This window comes from Panicum hallii, chromosome 2 (assembly GCF_002211085.1).
Source record: "Panicum hallii strain FIL2 chromosome 2, PHallii_v3.1, whole genome shotgun sequence".
Taxonomy (NCBI): Eukaryota; Viridiplantae; Streptophyta; class Magnoliopsida; order Poales; family Poaceae; genus Panicum; species Panicum hallii.
In genome coordinates, this window is record NC_038043.1 from 48,623,322 (window position 1) to 48,643,013 (window position 19,692).

At 49.0% G+C, this 19,692-nt stretch overlaps 1 protein-coding gene and 1 pseudogene across 1 annotated transcript; one reads left to right on the forward strand and one right to left on the reverse strand.

Moving 5' to 3' along the window:
- Nucleotides 1-9,141: 9,141 nt before the first annotated feature.
- LOC112880635 (phospholipase D delta) lies at nucleotides 9,142-15,227 on the forward strand. Its single transcript, XM_025945359.1, has 10 exons — nucleotides 9,142-10,347; nucleotides 10,741-10,857; nucleotides 11,228-11,422; nucleotides 11,764-12,036; nucleotides 12,124-12,192; nucleotides 12,328-12,475; nucleotides 12,745-12,893; nucleotides 13,355-13,525; nucleotides 14,238-14,435; nucleotides 14,660-15,227. The coding sequence occupies exons 1-10, from the start codon at nucleotides 9,382-9,384 to the stop codon at nucleotides 14,951-14,953; spliced, it is 2,580 nt and encodes an 859-aa protein (XP_025801144.1). The 5' UTR covers nucleotides 9,142-9,381; the 3' UTR covers nucleotides 14,954-15,227.
- Nucleotides 15,228-17,890: 2,663 nt separating this feature from the next.
- LOC112883250 lies at nucleotides 17,891-19,128 on the reverse strand (annotated as a pseudogene).
- Between the last annotated feature and the right edge of the window lie 564 nt (nucleotides 19,129-19,692).

Below are 19,692 nucleotides of genomic sequence, written 5' to 3' on the forward strand. Positions count from 1 at the left end.
TCTCTACCTTTTATTTTTTTCTACACATGAGCATGTCAGTCTGGAGCATGTCTATCCGGAACGTGAACATGACAGTCTGGAGTGCAAGGATTTAATGCTAATTTGGAGCGAACATCAGTCCAAGCTGAAAACCAGGCATAATCTGGGGCATCGTGATTTTGCACATACTAGTTACTACTATTTTTTAGAAAAAAACAAAGCCAGTTTAGTTTTAGATAGTAGCTACCAATTGCAAATTATGCATTGTGATTGTAGTTTTCTAGCCAATCTCAATAGGATGTCATAGGAGCATCACGAGCATTAAATATCATGCCACATCAGTAAATATGGCAGAATCATTTATAAGAAGAGGAGAGGGGAATTCCAGTTACCAAGTTTTCAGTCTTGATAACTGTTCGATGATACTTTTCACGGAGCCTGACCTTGTACAAAGAGAAATCATGATTGTGCATAATTAGTTTGAACAGACTAATAGGATTCGGCTGTAGTTTTACCGTATCCGCCAGTTGTCTATCATTAGCTGCGTTGCCAAAACGAGAACAATTGGCCTTCTGCATGCTCCTACCACTCCTTGAGAATATTTGTAGTACCTGCTCGGTTTTAACGGCGAAACAGTCAAAATGGTGGCGGTTAGTTCTACAATGGCATTGCTGCGCCCATGCTATTCTGTGAAGTTTAATTTTCTCTGCACATTTTTCTCTAGAATCGATGATTCAGGGTGGAGAGTTTCGACAGGTTTGGTCAGCACAAGTGAACGCTGAAAAACCAGCTACGGGGAGGCCAATCAGGACCGGTCGTACGTACAATAATTGATGCAGTACCGGTTCAACTCATGTGATCTGAAAATAGCAGCAGGAAATCCAGGTTCCATTCGTGCCTCACTAATAAAAAAGAATTTTAGGATCGGATAAAAATATACTTTCAGCGATGGTTCTAGTTCTCTCGTAGCTAAAAATACCGTGATCCATCTCTAAAAATCGATTCCTAGAAAATAAAAAAAATTAAAAAATTGAAAACAGCAAGATAAAAAAGAAAAAAATATTGCAGCTAACCAGCCACTACCACAAGCTCCTGTAGTATCGAGTTACAATTTTTTGGCGAAATATGCACATATGCATCACCCGGGGTTCGAACTGCATACCTTCCTCTCCGCCACACTACACAGTCACTTGCGACTCTATGGGTATGCTATTCTTTTATATTAACTCTAAAATTGATTTGTAGGGGCGGGGGCGGGTGACGCCATCACACGCCCCTAAAAATATTTTTCAATTTTATTTCAAATTTATTTAAATCTTTCCATATAGCAAAACAAATAAAAAAAGTGGAATTTCTACACTATGGTTATTGTGAACTATAAGATAAAAAAATATGCAAAGTATATTTCAGTGTATATAAATTTTAAGATTGTTAAAATCTCAAAGTATAACTTTAGTTGTATGAGATACTATATAGTCATAAGCATATGTATTTACAATAATTTTTTAGACCATTAAATGAGCTTAAATAAAAAGTTATCAACTATGAAGTTTTAGATCTCATCATTCTCTACAATTTTCTACAATTTTGATAGGAAGTTTGGCTTCATCCGAGATAATATGGAAAGTTATGAATTTTTTAAACTATTTTTTGGAGCACCCGTCCCTAAAAATTCATTTTTAGGCACGGGTGACGCCATCACCTGCTTGTAGAAATGCCACCATTTCTAGAGGGCGGGACCCGTCTCTATAAACACGCCATCACCCGTCCTTATAGATGCATTTCTAGAAATGGATGAGATGATACAGTAACAACGCTTCATTTGTAGAAACAGATTACATTTGGATCCGCTCTAGAAACAACGTCCCCGAATGGTTTTTAGCAGTGCCTGACGACCCTGATCCGATCCATGCACTGCGAACCCTAGATCCATGCTACCATGACTCGTCAAGGCTGTAACAGGAGATCAGACGCGCATCAGAATTCAGCAGCTCTACTTTTCTTTTCTTTTTTCTTGAAAGGAGTACTTTTCTTTTTCTCTGTCCACAGAGAATGTTTTTTAATCGAACTAACACTGACGATCTGTATACTTCCTCTAGCGATGCTCGTTTACATTGTGGTTGTGGACGCGTGCTCAGGGGAGACGTTGAAAAAGGTGGGGACAGGAAAAGCAGAATACTCCTACAGATCACTGGTGGCTCCAACAAGACAAAGAAAGAGGGGGAGGAAAGGGCCGAGGACAGTGGGGGAAAGAGGGCTCTTGTCTTTGCCTAGTCGTCGTATGCATTTAACACGTTCCACGCATGCTCGACACATGATGTAAAATAATTAAACGTGACCCTGACTGTGGGCCAGCATCGCGAGAGGTAGGTAGTGAGCACGAAACCGTGGGCCTGTTTGGATGAATGGGAAAGAGAAAGAGAAGGTGCAAAACTTTTGCTCTTTTGCATTTTTTTGCATTTTTGGATCCAAACATCCCAAAGTGCAAAAGGACAAATGCTACCGTAATTTTGCTAATTATAGATTAATTAGGCTTAATAGATTCGTCTCGTCATTTAGTCCTCATCTATGTAATTAGTTTTTTAATTAAACTATATTTAATACTTCTAATTAGCGTCCAAACATCTGATGTGACAGGAACAAAATTTTTACCATTTGCCCTTTTACCATTTGGACCTAATCCAAGCGGACGGGCAACTAAACCCTTGCTTGAAATAAACGCACAAGGCAGGCCCACAGGATTCAATCTGTTCAGATCCATCTCGAGAACAAAATCGTCAAGTTTAGTTGCAAATATATGACTATTGTTGCGAGTACTAACTAGTACGTGGCAAAGAGAAGGCCGCCAAGTACTGATCGTATCATGATGCTTTTTCTGTGTGCTTGCTTTAGCTTTCCTCCCCCACGAATCAGGCCGTCTCCGAAATTCCTACGGAGCGGCGACATCTTGCCACACAGAATCCTGCCCCCGGATTCCACCACCGGTTTCGTCACCGATGGAAACCGGCACGGATCCCCATCTCTCCACGGCTGTCTGCCTGGCCCGTCCTACGACTCTGGCCGCGCTCTATGGACCGTGTGGCCTTTCGCTCTCACAGGTCACACTACCACAGCAGGAGCCGAGCTAGTAGTCGTGAGTGCTGCGACGTGACGGTGGCGTTCCACCTAGGCACTGTCAGGTCCCCGAGCCGGGCGCTGTTCGTTCGAGAGAGACCCTTGGCGCTTGCACGTAGGGCGGGGCGTCGAGGCCGACATCGGACGGACGGGCAAATAGCCCCTGCCGGACGCATGCCGCTCGAGGAACGGCCGGGCGGAAATATCTGAGCTGAAACGAAGGCCGCGGGTTCCGACCGAGCACAGACGACTCAGACACCCCTCGAGCTGAATCGGCGTCCAGCAGGAGGCGCAATGGGTGGAAAATATCTGAACGTCCTGAGACAGATCAGCCACGAACACGCACTCAGTCCGAGATGAACAGAAGCCCTCCAAAATCCCCAGTAGAGAACAGAGAAGCGCCTGTCACGATCGCGGCAGGCAGCCGGCGGCAGAGAGATGCCCGCAGAACGATTTTTCTTTTTCTTTGAGGGTAACCATTATTGATTCCACCGAGATGTCGAAGGACGCATCGTGCTCCCCCTTTCATTTTCCTCCCCACCATGCCGGCCTGCTCCGCTCCTGGATCCGATCTCTCGCGTCCTGGGTCCGTGGCCACGGGCCAGCCCATGGTCTGTTGTCGCGCCGAGACGCAGCTAGCCTGCTGACATTACGAGCCGGCGAGTCCAAGGAAACTGTGGCGTGCGATCCGATCACGCTCGCTCGCCCGGTCAGCGATGACAGAAAGGATCCTTGCTTTTGACAACACCACAGCCCGTAGCATTGGCCTGACCGGACCACGCTGCAGCATGGAGTGGATGAACTTTAGAAGAAAAAAGTTCAGAAAGCTGCGTGGGGATTGGGAATCACGGCAATTAGGCCAAGTGGTGTCCTGGTTTATGCATGCATGCACGCACGCATGCCACTCTTAGTTTTAAGCAAAGCGCAGAGGATTCTTTTTTAAAATTGATGATTTTCCGCTGGCCTAATCGTTTTCTCTTGATCTAAACCAGGCGCAGATGATTTGTTGGCCCTGAAAGAGATGCTTCAGCGCAGCATCTTCAGGGAAAAGGAAACGGCCAGAAAATATTAAGAAGGTCCATGCCACATCAAAGTCGCTGAACCAATTGTCGTGACCTGACGTTACTGTTTTGTTGTGTCATCATGGTACGTGGCGCGTACAAGGAAAGCCACACGCTTGCAGTGCCAGTAACGTTTTGCCTTTTATAATCAAGTTCAAGTTCCTTGCAGCAACGGCCGGTCGCGTCATCTCAATCTCAGAAAAGAATTGTAGAAAAAAAAAGGAGAATCGTGTCTTGCTGATGGCCACTCATCTGCCCGTACGCCCCGCTCAATCATGCGTACAGTACAGCCACGTGGCGCTGCCAAAATGCCAAATCTGAGGCTCCATTTGGCAGGGCTACACGAGTGGCTCCGAAACCGGCCCCAACCGGAGCCCTGCCAAACAGGGTGTGCACCGTCGGCTCCAACTCCTAGAAAAAATACTCTCTGGAGCACTTTGGAAGAGGCGGTCAGCAGCGCGGCCGGAGCGCGCGGCCCGGGCGGGGCAGAGGCGGCCGGCAGCGTTGGCCGAAGCGCGCGGCCGGTGGCGCGGGCCGGAGCACGTGGCCGGGTGGGGCGGAGGGCCGTAGCGCCGGGGCGAAGCGGGGCAGTGGCCACGGCAGCTCCCTCTCACCAAAACCTAGCGGCGGCGGCGGCATGAATTCCCTCTGGCGGCCGACGGCTTCGGTGCACAGGGACGCCACTCCGAGCGGTGAAATCGACGGATCCACTCAAGAGGAGGCTGATGCAGGCGTTGGGGGCGCGGCAGGGCTAGGCGCGGTGGGTCATGGCGCTGCAGGGCGGGGCGCGGGCGGCGGGGCTAGGTGCGGTGGGTCATGGCGCGGCGGGGCGGGGCTCGGCGGCGGGGCAGGGCGCGTCGGCATGGCTGGGCGCGCCGGCCTGGCAAGGCGCGGCAGCCGGGCAAGGCATGGCGGCGGGGCTAGGCGCAACGGAGTGGCTCGCTAGCGTGCTAGTAGCAGAAACGATGCCGGCTTCGACATCCACCAGGAACCAGACTACGGTAAGAGAAGAACTAACTGTTGCAGTTCAAGGAGCCGCTGCTCACCGACGAGGGGGACGCGGTGGCCGCGCTCCTAGGCTGCAGGCACAGGCTCGTGCTGCCCCTGCAAGCGTGGATGTTCACCTTACCGATCCAATGTAAAAAATACTTCTCTTGCTTCCAAATTCATGGATAATATTGCAGTGTCTAGCATACTTGATTTAAAATCGAATGTCTGGTATAGATGATTTAAAATGAATGGGCAGTATACCTGAGTTGAAATAAAATGTGTAGCTACTTGATGTTTTGTACCTATGGTAATAATATTATTGTTGGCATCAGAGAAGTTGATTGGTGTGATGAGAACGCTAAAATAGCCTGTGAGCTTTTTCAGCCGAAGTACAAAAAGGAAATCACTCGACCACTCATTTGAATAAGACCGGGTACCTGAATATGATAAGAAGGTTTCAGGATAGGTCTGAGCTTATGTATAGTAGAAAAAAGTTCAAGAATAAATAGGATAAGTTAAAAAGTGATTATGGTATTTGAAAGTAACTCACTAAGCAGACTGGTTTACGATGGAGTGCATATAGGTAGGATATTGTCATGACAGAGATTTGGTGGAAGGAAACAACACATGTACGAGACTTAAAACTATTTGTTGCATTATAAAAACTAAAGGCCTGCACCCAGATTCAAGAACAAAGGCTTCCAGAATGAGAAACAATTGGAAATTATATTTGAAGACCTTCGTAACACTGGTGATGATCGTTGGTGTGCTTCTAGTGGTGTAGCACCTTCCCAACCTAACCTGCTACAATCTCCCATTTCCGTTGATGGCGAAGATGAACCCTTCAATAAAGAAAATGATAGTGAGCCAGAGAAGGTAACACCCATAATTGGTGTGGGGGGGGGGGGGCAGGGGGAAGAGAGGTAGAAGGGCTGATAACACCAAAGGGAAGAAGCTGAAGACAAGTACTGACTATTGATTTCATGAATAGATGATGAATAGATGGGCAAGGTTGTGGAGATAAATGAGAGAACAACTGCATCTTATGGGTTCATTACAAGAAGGGAGGATAATTCTAGTTGCTCCATAAAAGATGTTATGCTTTTGGTGAAGGAATGTGGTGCTGTTCTATCGATCAATGAGTATTTCATAGCATCTCTTATTTTTACCAAAAGGGCTGAAACAGAGATGTTTATGACTTTGGACATTCCCGAGGTGAGATTTCAATAGTTGATAAAGAAGCATGAGTGGATGATAAGAAATGATGTGTCTAAGTAGAAAGCACCCCATTTGTCTTGGCAAGATGCTCGTAGCATCACCACTGTATCCTTGCAATTGGAATATTTTTTTAATATATAGTAATAATTTCAACTCTGTGAGTATCTCATGAAACATGTACCGTATGGTTGTAATAATGATATTATTTTAATAAGTGTTGTTTATCTCATGCACAGATCTGATTCTTCTTTTTTTAAGATTGATGATAGTGGTTCTGATAAGGATTGGACTATGAAAATTATGGCATTGATGAGGACTGCTCAGAATAATCTATTTACTACTGCTCTCGTTGCCTCTAAATATTATATGACATATCATGACAAAAATGATTCTATAATTCCACGACAGAGTAGTTTTATTTGGACACTGGAAAGACTTAACACTGGGCGAAACTACAGGTTATTCAGGATGGATTCACAACTATTTTACCAGCTACATGATCTGCTCGTGAGTACGTATGGTCTCCGGTCATCTTTGCATATGAATTCTATAGAATTTCTTGCTATGTTTCTTTTTATATGTAGGCATGGTATGTCCAACAGTGATACATGGTATTTTCAATCATTCTAGTGACACCATTAGTAGAAAATTTGAGGAAATCTTGATTAGTGTGGTGGGTACGTGTGAGAACTATATGAGGCCAATTGACTCTAATTTTTGTACTACACATCCAAGGATTACTAATGATTGTAGAATAATGTCATATTTTAAAGATTGCATTGGAGCACTAGACGGCACTCACATTGCGGCTACACCACCTCCACATGACCTTATAAAGTGGCAAAGCGACACAAAATGTTCTTGCTGTTGTTGATTTTGATTTGCGATTCACATATGCATCTATTGTGCAATCTGGATCTATGCATGATACTAATATGTTGTTTCATGCACTAAGGCATGATGAGGATAAATTTCTCCATCTCGTGCAGGTATGTTCTTATATCCTTACTTTTGCGAACAAATCTGTATATAGAAAAAGTTTGCTCGTAGCTCATATAAGTTTGCATGTGATTTTAGGAAAATATTACGCTGTTGATGCTAGGTATCCAAATAGATCTGCATACTTGGCACCATATAAGGGTGCAAGATATTATGTGCTAGATTGGAGGAGGGGTCCTGCTCCAAGTGGTGACATGAACACTTTAACCATTTGCACTCAAGTATTCGAAATGCGGTAGAGCGCGTCTTTGTTATGTTAAAAATGAAATGGAGAATACTTCTTAAAATACCAAATTTTTCATTGGATAAGCAAAAGATGATTGTTACCGCAACTACGTGCCTTTGTAACTTCATTGGTGATAGGATGTGCTTGCTTGTGCCAACGTGGCGTCACCGTGTTTTCTCGGTGGGGGTTCTCTGCCCGCGCGCCCGACTGGTATTGATGATGCAGATCGCCATTAGGCTTGACATCACTTTCATGGATCTCAATCTCGTGATCACCATTTCAGTACAAGTTGCAGGAGTGGAAGATGCAGACCCCACTTACTGTACCTTTTACAGCACCTGTGACTGTGAGGCTGAGAGCCTGCCTGTGGCGATTCATGGGGGGCGATCCGCAAAAGGAGCACCCCCCTCTGAAACTTTGGAGACGCAAGGGGGACGGAAGTTTCACGAAAATAAGGGACCTGAACGCCTGCAGCGCAGCAGCGAGACGGAAGAAAGGGAAGGAAATTTCTCCCCTGATCCTCTCAGATATCAGAGCCTCACACTCCCCTTTTGTCGGCGAGAAAAGTTGGCGTCGTCAGCAAGCTGCATGCGAGGGAAAGAGCGACAAAAGTAACCAGGGAGAACACCCTATCCGACGCAAACATCATTGCTGGATGAAAAGGGAGTATCAACAACGAACAACCTGCAGTTTCGTTTCCATGCTCTCGTTCTGAGCCAGAGCCAGAGCCAGCTATGCCCCAAATGGCAAACCGTCGGCTGCCGCGAGTATATCTTTTTTTTTACTTACGGTCTCTGTAGGAGGTGTGGCCAAGTTGGCTTTGTGAGTTGTGACCCGCGGGGAACGGACAGCGCAGGACGGACACTCCCGAAGCAGAGGCCCGGGCGGACGTGCCCAGCACGCCGCGCGTCCACCTCCAGCTCTAGCCACCTCGCCCGTCCGGACACGCGCGCTCGTACACGCACGCACGGCACCGTTTGACCTCCCCTCCGCTACCCGCAAGGAACACGCCACCGCGCGCACGACGTGCCCCCGTGCCCACCGGCCACCGCACCAACCGCCCCCGCCCCCCCCCCCCCCCCTCCTCGCCCAGTCAGTCGCCCGCTTCAAGAAGATCACCGGGCGGGCGGGCGGGCGGGCCACGTGATCCTGGGGCCTCACCCGCTGCCTCCTGCCCTGCATGTCCCAACCCATCCCATCGACACCCCCCGGCCCCAGCTCCCCCTCGCGGCCCGCGAATCAAGCAGTGCCACGCCCGCACGCCTGTGCCGGTGGGCCCCGCACGCGATCCGGCGTCACGTGCCCCCACCTGCCAGGAGGGGCTCAGCTGCCCGTTCAGGCGACCGTTGCGTTGCGTTTCGCGGCGCACCACACCCCACCCCACTCCCCTCCTCTCCCGTGTCTTTGCAGTTCACTACCCGTTGTCCGGAGAAATGGCACTGTGGGAGGGAGTAAACGAAAAGAAAAAAAAAGCGGTAGCGCTTCTGATAACTGTGAAATTAAGCGTAAGCCGCATGCTATTTCAGGCTAAATTGCCAAATCTCGAGATCCAGCCGAACCCGCCCGCCCGCCCGCCCGCCTCGCCGCCGCCTCCTCCCTCCCCCCGCAAAACGCTGCCTCTTGCGGGCGGAGCCGAGGCTGGCCGCCCGCCCGCCCGCCCGCCGGGATCCCCGCCGCGGAGGGCGCCGCGCTATAAGAGGGACGCCTAGGGTCGGGAGCCTCCGGTTGGTTGGCTAGGCGCTCGCCCGCCCGTGTCCCGCGCGCCCCCTCGACCGCGAGGCTCCGTCGCCGGCGATGGCGTCGTCGGCCGGCGGCGAGTCTCCGGCGAAGCCCGTGCTCCTGCACGGAGACCTCGACCTCTGGATCCTCGAGGCGCGCCTGCTGCCCAACATGGACCTCTTCTCCGAGCAGGTCCGCCGGTGCTTCGCCGCCTGCCGCCCGCCCACCTCGTGCGGGCCCAAGCAACCGCCCCCCGCCACGCGCGGCGCCTCCGTCGGCGGCGGCGCACGACACCACCACCGGAAGATCATCACCAGCGACCCCTACGTCACGCTGTCCGTGTCCGGCGCCGTCGTCGCGCGCACCGCCGTCATTCCCAACTGCCAGGAGCCCGTCTGGGAGGAGCGCTTCGCCGTGCCGCTCGCGCACCGCGCCGCCGCGCTCGAGTTCCAGGTCAAGGACAACGACACCTTCGGCGCGCAGCTCATCGGCACCGTCACCGTACCGGCCGACCTCGTCGCCAGGGGCGAAGAGTTCGAGGACTGGTACCCCGTCATCGGCACCAACGGAAAGCCGTACAAGCCCGACACCGCGCTGCGCCTCCGCTTCCGCTTCCAGCCCATCGCCGAAAATCCGGCATACCGGCACGGCATCCCCGGGGACCCAGAGCAAAACGGCATTAAGGACTCCTACTTCCCGCTCCGCCACGGGGGCCAAGTGACGCTGTACCAGGACGCACACGTCAAGGAAGAGGACCTGCCGGAGATTGAGCTCGAGAACGGCAAGATGTTCGAGCACAACGCCTGCTGGGAGGACATCTGCCACGCCATCCTAGAGGCGCACCACATGATATACATCGTCGGCTGGTCCGTGTACGACAAGGTGCGGCTAGTGCGCGAGCGGTCGCCATCGCGGCCATTGCCTGATGGTGGCGACCTTACCCTGGGAGACCTGCTCAAGTTCAAGTCGCAGGAGGGCGTCAGAGTGTGCCTGCTCGTGTGGGATGACAAAACTTCACATGACAAGTTTTTCATCAAGACGGTGAGGCTCCGTAATCTAGTTTTCCACAGACTTTTACTTCCAGTTTATTTGATGTTGACTCATTGGGCAAGGAATTTATGTATGTGATGTTGACTCATCGGCAAGGAATTGGCGCGCTTGAGTCAATCCATACATGGAGCCAAGTTGACATGTTAATCACAAATAGTTGCCTGTTGTAAGTTTGTAACAGAATGTGAAAACACTCTGTTCAATACATGGACATTAAGCTTTCATCCATTCTCTGCTTCCAATTTGCCATAAACTGTGGCCATGCATCTTAGACAAATGTGAATCTAAACCATGTTTTCTGAATCTATTGAAACACGATATCCTTCCTATTGCGAATCTTTCCCTGTGGTATTATCTTTAAGAAACCTTCCTATGCTTGCACAGGGTGGAGTTATGGCAACTCATGATGAAGAAACTCGGAAGTTTTTCAAGCATTCCTCAGTCATATGTGTTCTTTCTCCTCGATATGCTAGCAATAAGCTGAGCATTTTCAAACAACAGGCAAGTTTTGAGCAAGAATTTATGGTTCTTTCTTTTTAGTTCATCTTTGCAGTAGTATCTTCTATTGTTTTGCTCAATAGAAAGAACAATCAGAGCCCAAAAGTCATCCATTTCTTCTTCAATTCACCCTTATTTTGGAGCCCATAATTCAATTTCATACGAATGGATCCTCAAACTGTAACTGACTTGCATCACCTGTTAGCAGACCATAATGGCATAAGTGCCTTTTTTTATGGGGATGGGTCAACTAAAGGGAGAACGGATTTGCAACAATTGAGATTTTTTTTCTCAAATAGCTGCTTTATTATATTTCACGTTATATAGTTGAATATTTGGATGCACTTGATAATATTGAATTTGTAGCTGGCAGGTTGTTGGAACTTTGTTTACACACCATCAAAAATGTGTGCTGGTTGATACACAAGCATGGGGAAACAAGCGGAAAGTTACAGCTTTCATCGGGGGCCTAGATCTTTGTGATGGCCGCTATGACACACCGGAACACAGGCTCTTCAAAGATCTTGACACAGTATTCGAAAATGATTATCATAACCCTACATTTTCGGTGAGTTCTTTTGTGCTTGTAGTTCTAAATTTCTATGCATCTCAAAGAATTGAGCTTGTAAATGAAGCTCCTCAGCACAGGGACGAAGCTAGTAAGGGGACCAGGGGGGCCTGGCCCCCCTCTTGCTCCATGTAAACTCTTGTGTACTCATGTATTTGCTATGTCAAATTGGTTGGGAGATTACTACTGGTCCATGCATTGCAAAAATGTTACTAGTAGCCCCCCTCTTTGTATGATTACTGGCTTCATTCCTTCTGTCAAGCTTGAATACTTCATGTAGTACATTACATGCATCAAGCTTTTGATATTTCTTATAATCATATGTATTCACCTGAATGCAGGCAGGTGCAAAGGGACCTAGACAACCATGGCATGATTTACATTGCAGGATTGATGGTCCTGCTGCCTACGATGTCTTGAAAAATTTTGAACAGCGGTGGCGAAAAGCAACAAAATGGCGTGACCGTTTTAGGAGAGTGTCCCATTGGAAAGATGATGCTTTAATTAAGCTGGAGCGTATCTCATGGATACTAAGCCCTTCACCTAATGTTCCAAATGATCATCCTACTTTGTGGGTTTCAAAAGAAGAAGATCCTGAAAATTGGCATGTTCAGGTTGTCATGCTGCCTTTTAAGTTCTATTTTTTGTCAAAATAATCTTGAAATTTTCTGGAGTGGTTAATGTATTTTTTAACTCTGTAGGTGTTCCGGTCAATTGACTCTGGTTCGCTAAAAGGATTTCCTAGTGATTCCAAAGAAGCTTCAAAGCTGGTTAGTCAACATCTCTATTCTCTGTCTTCTACAGTGATGACAGAGAATATACTCATTGCCTCATTGTGAATGTTCAGTAAAGTTTTAGCTCTTTTAATGTTGGTGTTGCCCCTTTCACTCAATGCATATCTGCAGAATCTCGTGTGCCGTAAGAACCTGGTAATTGATAAGAGCATTCACACTGCATATGTCCGGGCAATCAGATCTGCACAGCATTTCATTTATATCGAGAATCAATACTTTCTTGGTTCTTCATATGCTTGGCCATCCTATGTGAATTCAGGTTTGACCTTTTTCTTTGTTTTCATTCTGACTGCTTTTCATGGATATGTAGTTACATTTACACTGTAGTCATATACTTATATGTATATCTTCTACTGTAAAAAGTGGGAGGAAAACAGACCCAGTGTAGGTTAATTGTATTATATTTAAAAAAATGTGTTTTAGGTAGGTCACATTCTCTTTGTTTCATATTTAGCGTTGTTCCTTATGCTACTGCTGCTTGACTTAACTGTTAATGTTTAAGGATGCTACATGCTATTTATGTGGCAGGTGCTGACAATCTGATACCAATAGAATTGGCCCTCAAAATTGCAAGTAAGATTAGAGCAGGAGAACGCTTTGCAGTGTATGTAGTGATACCAATGTGGCCTGAAGGAGTCCCTACTGCAGCATCTGTGCAAGAAATCCTTTTCTTTCAGGTAAATTCCTTTTATGTATTGGTGGTACCAATTTGGCCAAACGATTTAAACTGTTGTGAGGTCTTCTGAGTTCCTACTTGCATCATTGCAGACTTTCCATGTTCCATGTTGTGTAAGGCAAGTAATAGTTTAGTGAAATTTTGAGGATTATATATGTACCAGTATCATCATAGCGCTTTCTAAACTTGACGATACATATATAGAATTGAGAGACTGGTGTATTACACTGGGGACAAAAATACTTTGCTCTTGGTTCATAAAAATCTATTCTGTACTTGTGCAAACATTGTACATTTACAGAATAGTGAGTAGGCTTACAGTCACATTTGTCAAGTTTGCCAGGTTCCTTAAAAATTAAAACAAGTTTTTCAAATCTTTCTAAAAGAGTATGCACAGCAATAGCATCATAGAAATTGGGATTTAGCAACTAACTATGTTCATGATTTGTCTCCATCTTACAGGCCCAGACAATGGAGATGATGTATAAAATAATCGCCGATGAGCTTAAGGCAATGGACATTACAGATTTGCACCCTCAAGATTACTTGAACTTCTTTTGTCTTGGAAATCGGGAAGAACCAACATCAAATGGCAGCCTGGAGTCAGAGAAATCTACAGATAAAAGTGCAGCGGTAATCTATTGTTGCATTCCTTTTCTCATTCCTCTAACAAAAAAAAATGTTGAAGTTACCCGATACAAAAATTTATCTAACTGCTTTTCATTTTCCCACCATCTCATGTGCATATTAATTGGATAGTGTTTACTCCTTAAAATGGAGTAAGTTCATAAGGAGAGTTTCCCCAAATGCTGATACATTGGCTTCGAAAGTTGCCCTCTTACTCTAACCTGTTTGGCTAAACTGATAAATGCTTTTTTTTTTTGGTGAGAATGGACGCATCAGTATCTTGTTATAGCTTAAGTTGATTTAGTTTACTGATATTATAGCAGGCTCAACTTCATTGATCATGCTTGTTGAGTTGTTCTGAATGTCAGATGTCTGAGAGGATTATTTTTGTGTGCTGTATTGGTTTACCTTTTCCATTGATTCTGGCCTGATTGTTGTAATTTAGGATGCCAGGAATAACAAATGTTAATGCAAATGAAATCTCCTCAGTTTGATATATTTTCACTGTTCACTATATTTTAATATGCGATACTGGGCTCTTGTCATTCTGAAGTCCTTCTGTTGTCTGCTCATGTATGACTTTGAAGCCTCTGAAGAACTGGCACACATACACAACGTGCCATATTGTCCTGAGCCTAGTTCTATTCGTTTTCTTCTTAATAATTTAATAAGCAGTCACATTATTATTTTAATTTTTTTCTTCTTTTAAAACCTGCAGGCCTTAGCTACAAAATATCGGCGGTTCATGATCTACGTTCATGCAAAAGGGATGATTGTGGATGATGAATATGTCATTCTGGGTTCGGCAAACATCAACCAGAGATCCCTGGCAGGTTCTAGAGATACTGAAATTGCAATGGGGGCATACCAGCCTCATTACGCATGGTCTACAAAGAATGGACATCCTCACGGCCAGGTTCGTGGCTTGGTTCTCAAGATAACGTCTTCTTTCTACCAAATTGCTTACTGCAATGTTGATGATTCTACAACCTTGGTCCTCGAGATCGTCTTCTTTCTACCAAATTACTTACTGAACTATTTGCTGATTAACTAGTAACTTATTTTGTTTTGAGATTGTACAACCCTACACTTAAAAATAATGCTATTATATAACTGCTCCATATCGTTTCCCCCCTTCAGGTATATGGATACAGAACGTCTCTCTGGGCAGAGCACCTTGGAATGGTTGATGATCGCTTCAAGGATCCTTCGAGTTTGGACTGTGTAAGGTTTGTGAATCAAATAGCTGAAGAGAACTGGCAAAGGTTTACAGCCGAAGAAATGAGAACACTACGAGGGCACCTCCTCAAGTACCCAGTCAAGGTGGAGGCTGATGGTAAGATCGGCTCACTGCCAGACCAAGAATGCTTTCCTGACGTTGGTGGCAAGATTCTCGGAGCTCCAACTTCACTTCCTGATTCGCTAACCATGTAGCATTACACACAAAGAATTGACCTTTTCAGAGTTGAAGCGATCATATCCGCCTGTGGACTTTGTAACTGTCTAAATTTGGCGGGATTGTTGCGGAATTTGTACCATACATGTAATCATCCATAGTTGGCGCAGGGAAAGCTCAAGTTGTTGATGGTGTTTGTAGAGTTGTTCCTCTAAGTTCTCCCAGCGTTTGTAAATGAACCATATGATAGGATCCTTGACAGTGATTCCATTTCCATTACGATTATACCACCCGTTTTGAACATTTTGTTCACCCTCGTGTTTACCCTGTTTCTGTTTGGTCGTCTGCTATGCACTCTGCATGGTCACCTTGATGGAGGTAACACATTGCTTATTCTGCTAGAAAGCCTGGAAGACTTGGGATTCTCAGCCTCGGTTAGACCCTGCGTCCATGTGTCCCTCAACAATAACTGCTTGCAAGTGGCTTGTTCACCCCTCGAACCCGCATCATTCTCCTCACCCTCGACTCGTCGTCCCACCTGCCGGCGGCGTCGTACGTCTGAGCCAACGCGGCGTACCGGCCAGCGTTCCCTGGGTCGAGGGCGAGCAGGCGCTCAAGCCGCACGCTCGGCGAGCTCCATGTCGGCGCGCAGCCGGCAGGCGCCGAGCAGCGCGCCCCGGACATCTCTCCCCGGTTCAAACGGTATGGACTCGAGGACCCCGAGCGCCCGCGACAGCTGCCCGGCGCGGCCGAGCAAGTCGACCACGCAGGCGTAGTGCACCTGCCGCTTCTCCACGCCGTGGTCCCCCATGGTGCCGAAGACCCTGAGCCCGTCGTCGACCAGTCCGCCGTGCGCGCAAGCCGAAAGCACGGACACGAAGCAAATGCCGTCTGGCGCAATGCCGCTCGCCAGCATAAGGTGGAACAGGTTAAGTGCCTCGACGCCATGGCCGTGGCTCCCCGTAATCCTGGATCATTGAGCTGTAGACGGCCTGGCTCCGGCCCGGTGCGCGGCCGAAGATGGCCCGGGCGGTGTCAAGCCGGCCGCACGCGGCGTACGTGGCAATGAGCCCGCTAGCCAACGCATTTTCCACGCGAATGGCCTTCTTTACGGCGTATGAATGCGCCCACAGACCTTCGCGGGCGGCCGCCGACGCCGCGCAGGCCGGGAGCGCGGCGACTAAGGTGACGAGGTCTGGCCGGCAGGTCGCGCCGCGCCGCAGCATGGAACGGAGCAGCGCGACCGCCTCGTCCGAGTGCCCGTTCTAGGCGTACCGGCGACCATCGAGTTCCAGCTCACGACGTCCTTCGCGGCGACCCCGTCGAACACCTTCCTCGCCGCCGCCACCTGGCGTAGAACGCGACAAACGCGTTGCCCACGAAGACGTCGAGGTCGACCCCGGCTCCGACAGCGAGTGCGTGCACGGCCCGGCCGGCGCGCCCCGCGTCGTCGTCCCCCGCGGCGGCGCACGCCTGGACGGCGAACGTGTACGTGTAGCGGTTCCCGGCCGCGGGGACCCGGCTGCTCGCGCGCATGCGCGCGAAGAGCTCGACGGCCTCTCGCGCGTGCGACGGTCCGGCCCGCGCATAGGCCTGGAGCATGACGTTCCAGAGGAGGCGTCCCTGTGGGGCGCGCGGTCGAACACGTTGCGTGCGGACGCCACGCCAGCGCGGCCCAGCGCGGCGTAGCGCGCGACGAGGCCGGCGGCCACGAAGCGGTCGCCCTCCAGGCCGGAGGTGACGACGTGGGAGTGGATCTGCGCGAGCCGTCCGGCGTCCGGGTGTGACTGCAGGAGCGTACGAGTCCCTGGGCCGTGGGCGTGGCTGTCGCTTGGAGGCTACCCGTACCAGTACCATAGTGGTGGAGTGGCGATGCCTGAAGCCTCGCGGAAGCCTTTGGCCTGCTGGTCTTCGGTTGGTTCACGCATCACGTTCACCGGTTCATGTGTAGACATCGAAAACAGCAGTTTTTATTTTCTTGTGTTTTTCTGTTTGGTTTCAAACTGCCTGCCTATGTTACTAGTCACTAATATCCTTCAATTGCCTAGTCGAAATTTCAGATAAAAGGCTGTTTGGGAGGGGAGGATTTATCCCAAGACAGCTTCTGATTTATTCTGCCTCAGTCCGTGAAATAGACTTTATGCTACAGTGTTGTCAAAATAGGTGAAGCCGCAGCCAGTATAACCCCTCTCAAACAAACCTTAATTATCATTAGGTATCAACTTTCAACTAGCCAGTCACTCCATGATAATATCTTTTACCTACCTTTCTACAAATTCCTTTCCTCTAATCACAAAATATAATAAGTTTATTAGAGCATGTTTTTCCCCCCACCATGCCACTAGCATCCCGTGCTCAAAAGATGGATAAGATGCTTAAGTTTACACCAGTGCTTAATTATGCTAACCAGGTAGTTGAACCTAACTAAGGACCAATTTGAATTGTAGGGATTAACTGTACGCTAGTGGACCTTCCATAGTGTACGCCACCTAAACTCTTGGTGACTAATAAGGTCCTATTTGTTTCCTTCCCAGATTATGTAATCTAGCTCATGATCCAAGGGATTGATTGCTGGATTAGAGCAGCTTATTTCGGATTAGTTTGGTGGTCAGGGTGTACTTTTACCATGTTGCCCTTGGACCAAAATTAAGCTCGATTATATAATATTGGGGCAAATAAACAAGTCCTAAATAGATGAATAAATGATACGAGGATTATATTGGCAATATGGAGTACATGTAATTATACACTCATTATACACATATAGATGAAGGTACTTGTTAACAATTACTCCGTGTAAGGTGATAGATCACCGTATAACCTGGCGTCCGTACGTCACCGTATACACTTGTACAAGAGATACAGCAAACCTAACTACAACGTGCTCTTAACGTACCCTATATGTACGTTTGTTTAATTTATTATCAAGTGCCAGATGAACGCGTGCATGTTTATCCACGCCTCTTCGTTCTCGATCAGCTGGAGTACGCCACGTAGATCTTTATATCCGACGTGTCAAACCCGTTGAACTTGGAGCCGGCCGCTGTGGTGTAGGCGCCCATGTTGTCGAAGATGAGCCAGTCGCCCACGCTCATCTCCGGCAGCTGGTACCCGGTCACCACCGTGTCGAGGGAGTCGCACGTCGGCCCGAACACCGTGGACGTGTGCGTCTTCTCGCCGGGCCGCGGGGTGGCCAGCGGCCTCGGGCGCGGCACGTAGTAGTCCATGAGGATGCAGTTCAGCGAGCCGTAGACGCCGTCGTCGATCCAGTACTCACGGCCCTCGCCGCGCGTGCGCTTCCCGATGACGCGCGCGGCGAGCGTGAAAGCTTTCTCGGCGAAGTACCGCCCGGGCTCGCCGATGACCTCCAAGCATGGCAGGTCGCCGAAGTACTGCGCGAGCGCGTCGTTGATGACCGCCGTCGCCTCGTCGAAGGTGGCACCGGCCGTGAACCCGCCGCCGATGTCGAGGATGCGCATGGGAGGCATGCCGAGGGCGTTGGCCGCGTCGAACGCCGCGCGCGCGGACTCGATGGCACCGCGGTACACGTCAATGCAGGACGCACCGGTCCCGACGTGGAAGGAGACGCCCGCGACGTTGAGCCCCGCGCGCTGGGCGGCGCGCAGCAGCGGCACCACCTCGTCGGCGAGCGCACCGTACTTGATCCCCAGGTCGACCTTGGCCTTGCCACCATCGGGGCCCTTGAGGCGGAGCAGGAGCTCGCAGTTGGGGTGGCAGCGCTTGATCTTGGCCACCTCCTCGGCGGAGTCGTAGGTGGTAAGGTTGACGCCGACCTCCGCAGCGTACTCGAGGTGTGGCTCGGGCTTGCAGGGGTTGGCGTAGACGATGCTGCGTGGCTGGACGCCGAGCGCGAGCACGGCCTCGATCTCGGCGCGGCTGGCGCAGTCGAAGCCCGCGCCGAGCGCGGCCAGCGCGCCGACGAGCGCCTGCTCGGGGTTGCACTTGACGGCGTAGTAGGGGCGCACGCCGGGGAGCGCGCTGCACCAGGCCCGGAAGAGGTCGACGACCTTGGCGAGGTCGAGGACGTGGAAGCGGCGCTCCGCTGGGCGGGGCTGGACGTGGCGACGATGGAGCGGATTAGGCCCGAAACGGTGTCTTTTTCCTTGAGCGCGTCACGCTTGAAAGAGAGGACCTTTCTGTCCTTGACGCCGGGGCCCAACAGCACGGCCTGCATGGGTCTGCCTCCATCCATGATGCCCGCTAACGCGGATAGGAGGATATGATGCTGATGGCGCGGAAATACAGCTCAAGCAAAACGTGAGCTTTGCTGAGCTAAGAGATCCGGTTACCCTGGTTATATTGCATAATACAGTTAGTTAGTTATAGTTCATCCATTCAACAAGTCTTGATAAAATACTACTCGCTCCGTTCCAAAATATAGGTTGTTTTGGTAAATATAGATCCATAAATTTTACTATACATCCAGACACATACTAAAATCTATGTATCTAGATTTGCTAATACGATCTACAATTTAGAACAGAGGGAGTATATAAAAATACACTTACGATATTTCAAATGCTCGGTCGATTACGTGTGAAAAATATGTGAATAGTTGATGGCTTTTACTCCAGATAGATTCTGATTAGTGGCTCCGAGATTATAGGTTCAGAGGAGGAGATTTTTTTTAGTGCTAGCAGTGCTGCCGGTAGTGGTGGCTCGTTGGTGGGACAAAGGGGCAGTAAGAGCTGCTGCTGGCCGTGGGGCTACGAAAGATGCCTAGATGGAAGGAGTGGGGACCTGAGTGACACGTATC

Excerpts from the sequence above, each read along its gene's own strand:
- LOC112880635 (XM_025945359.1), top strand. The coding sequence starts at position 9,382 with ATGGCGTCGTCGGCCGGCGGCGAGTCTCCGGCGAAGCCCGTGCTCCTG. Across the intron at positions 12,193-12,327 it reads CCAAAGAAGCTTCAAAGCTG|AATCTCGTGTGCCGTAAGAA; the intron begins GTTAGTCAACAT and ends GCATATCTGCAG. Across the intron at positions 14,436-14,659 it reads ATGGACATCCTCACGGCCAG|GTATATGGATACAGAACGTC; the intron begins GTTCGTGGCTTG and ends TCCCCCCTTCAG.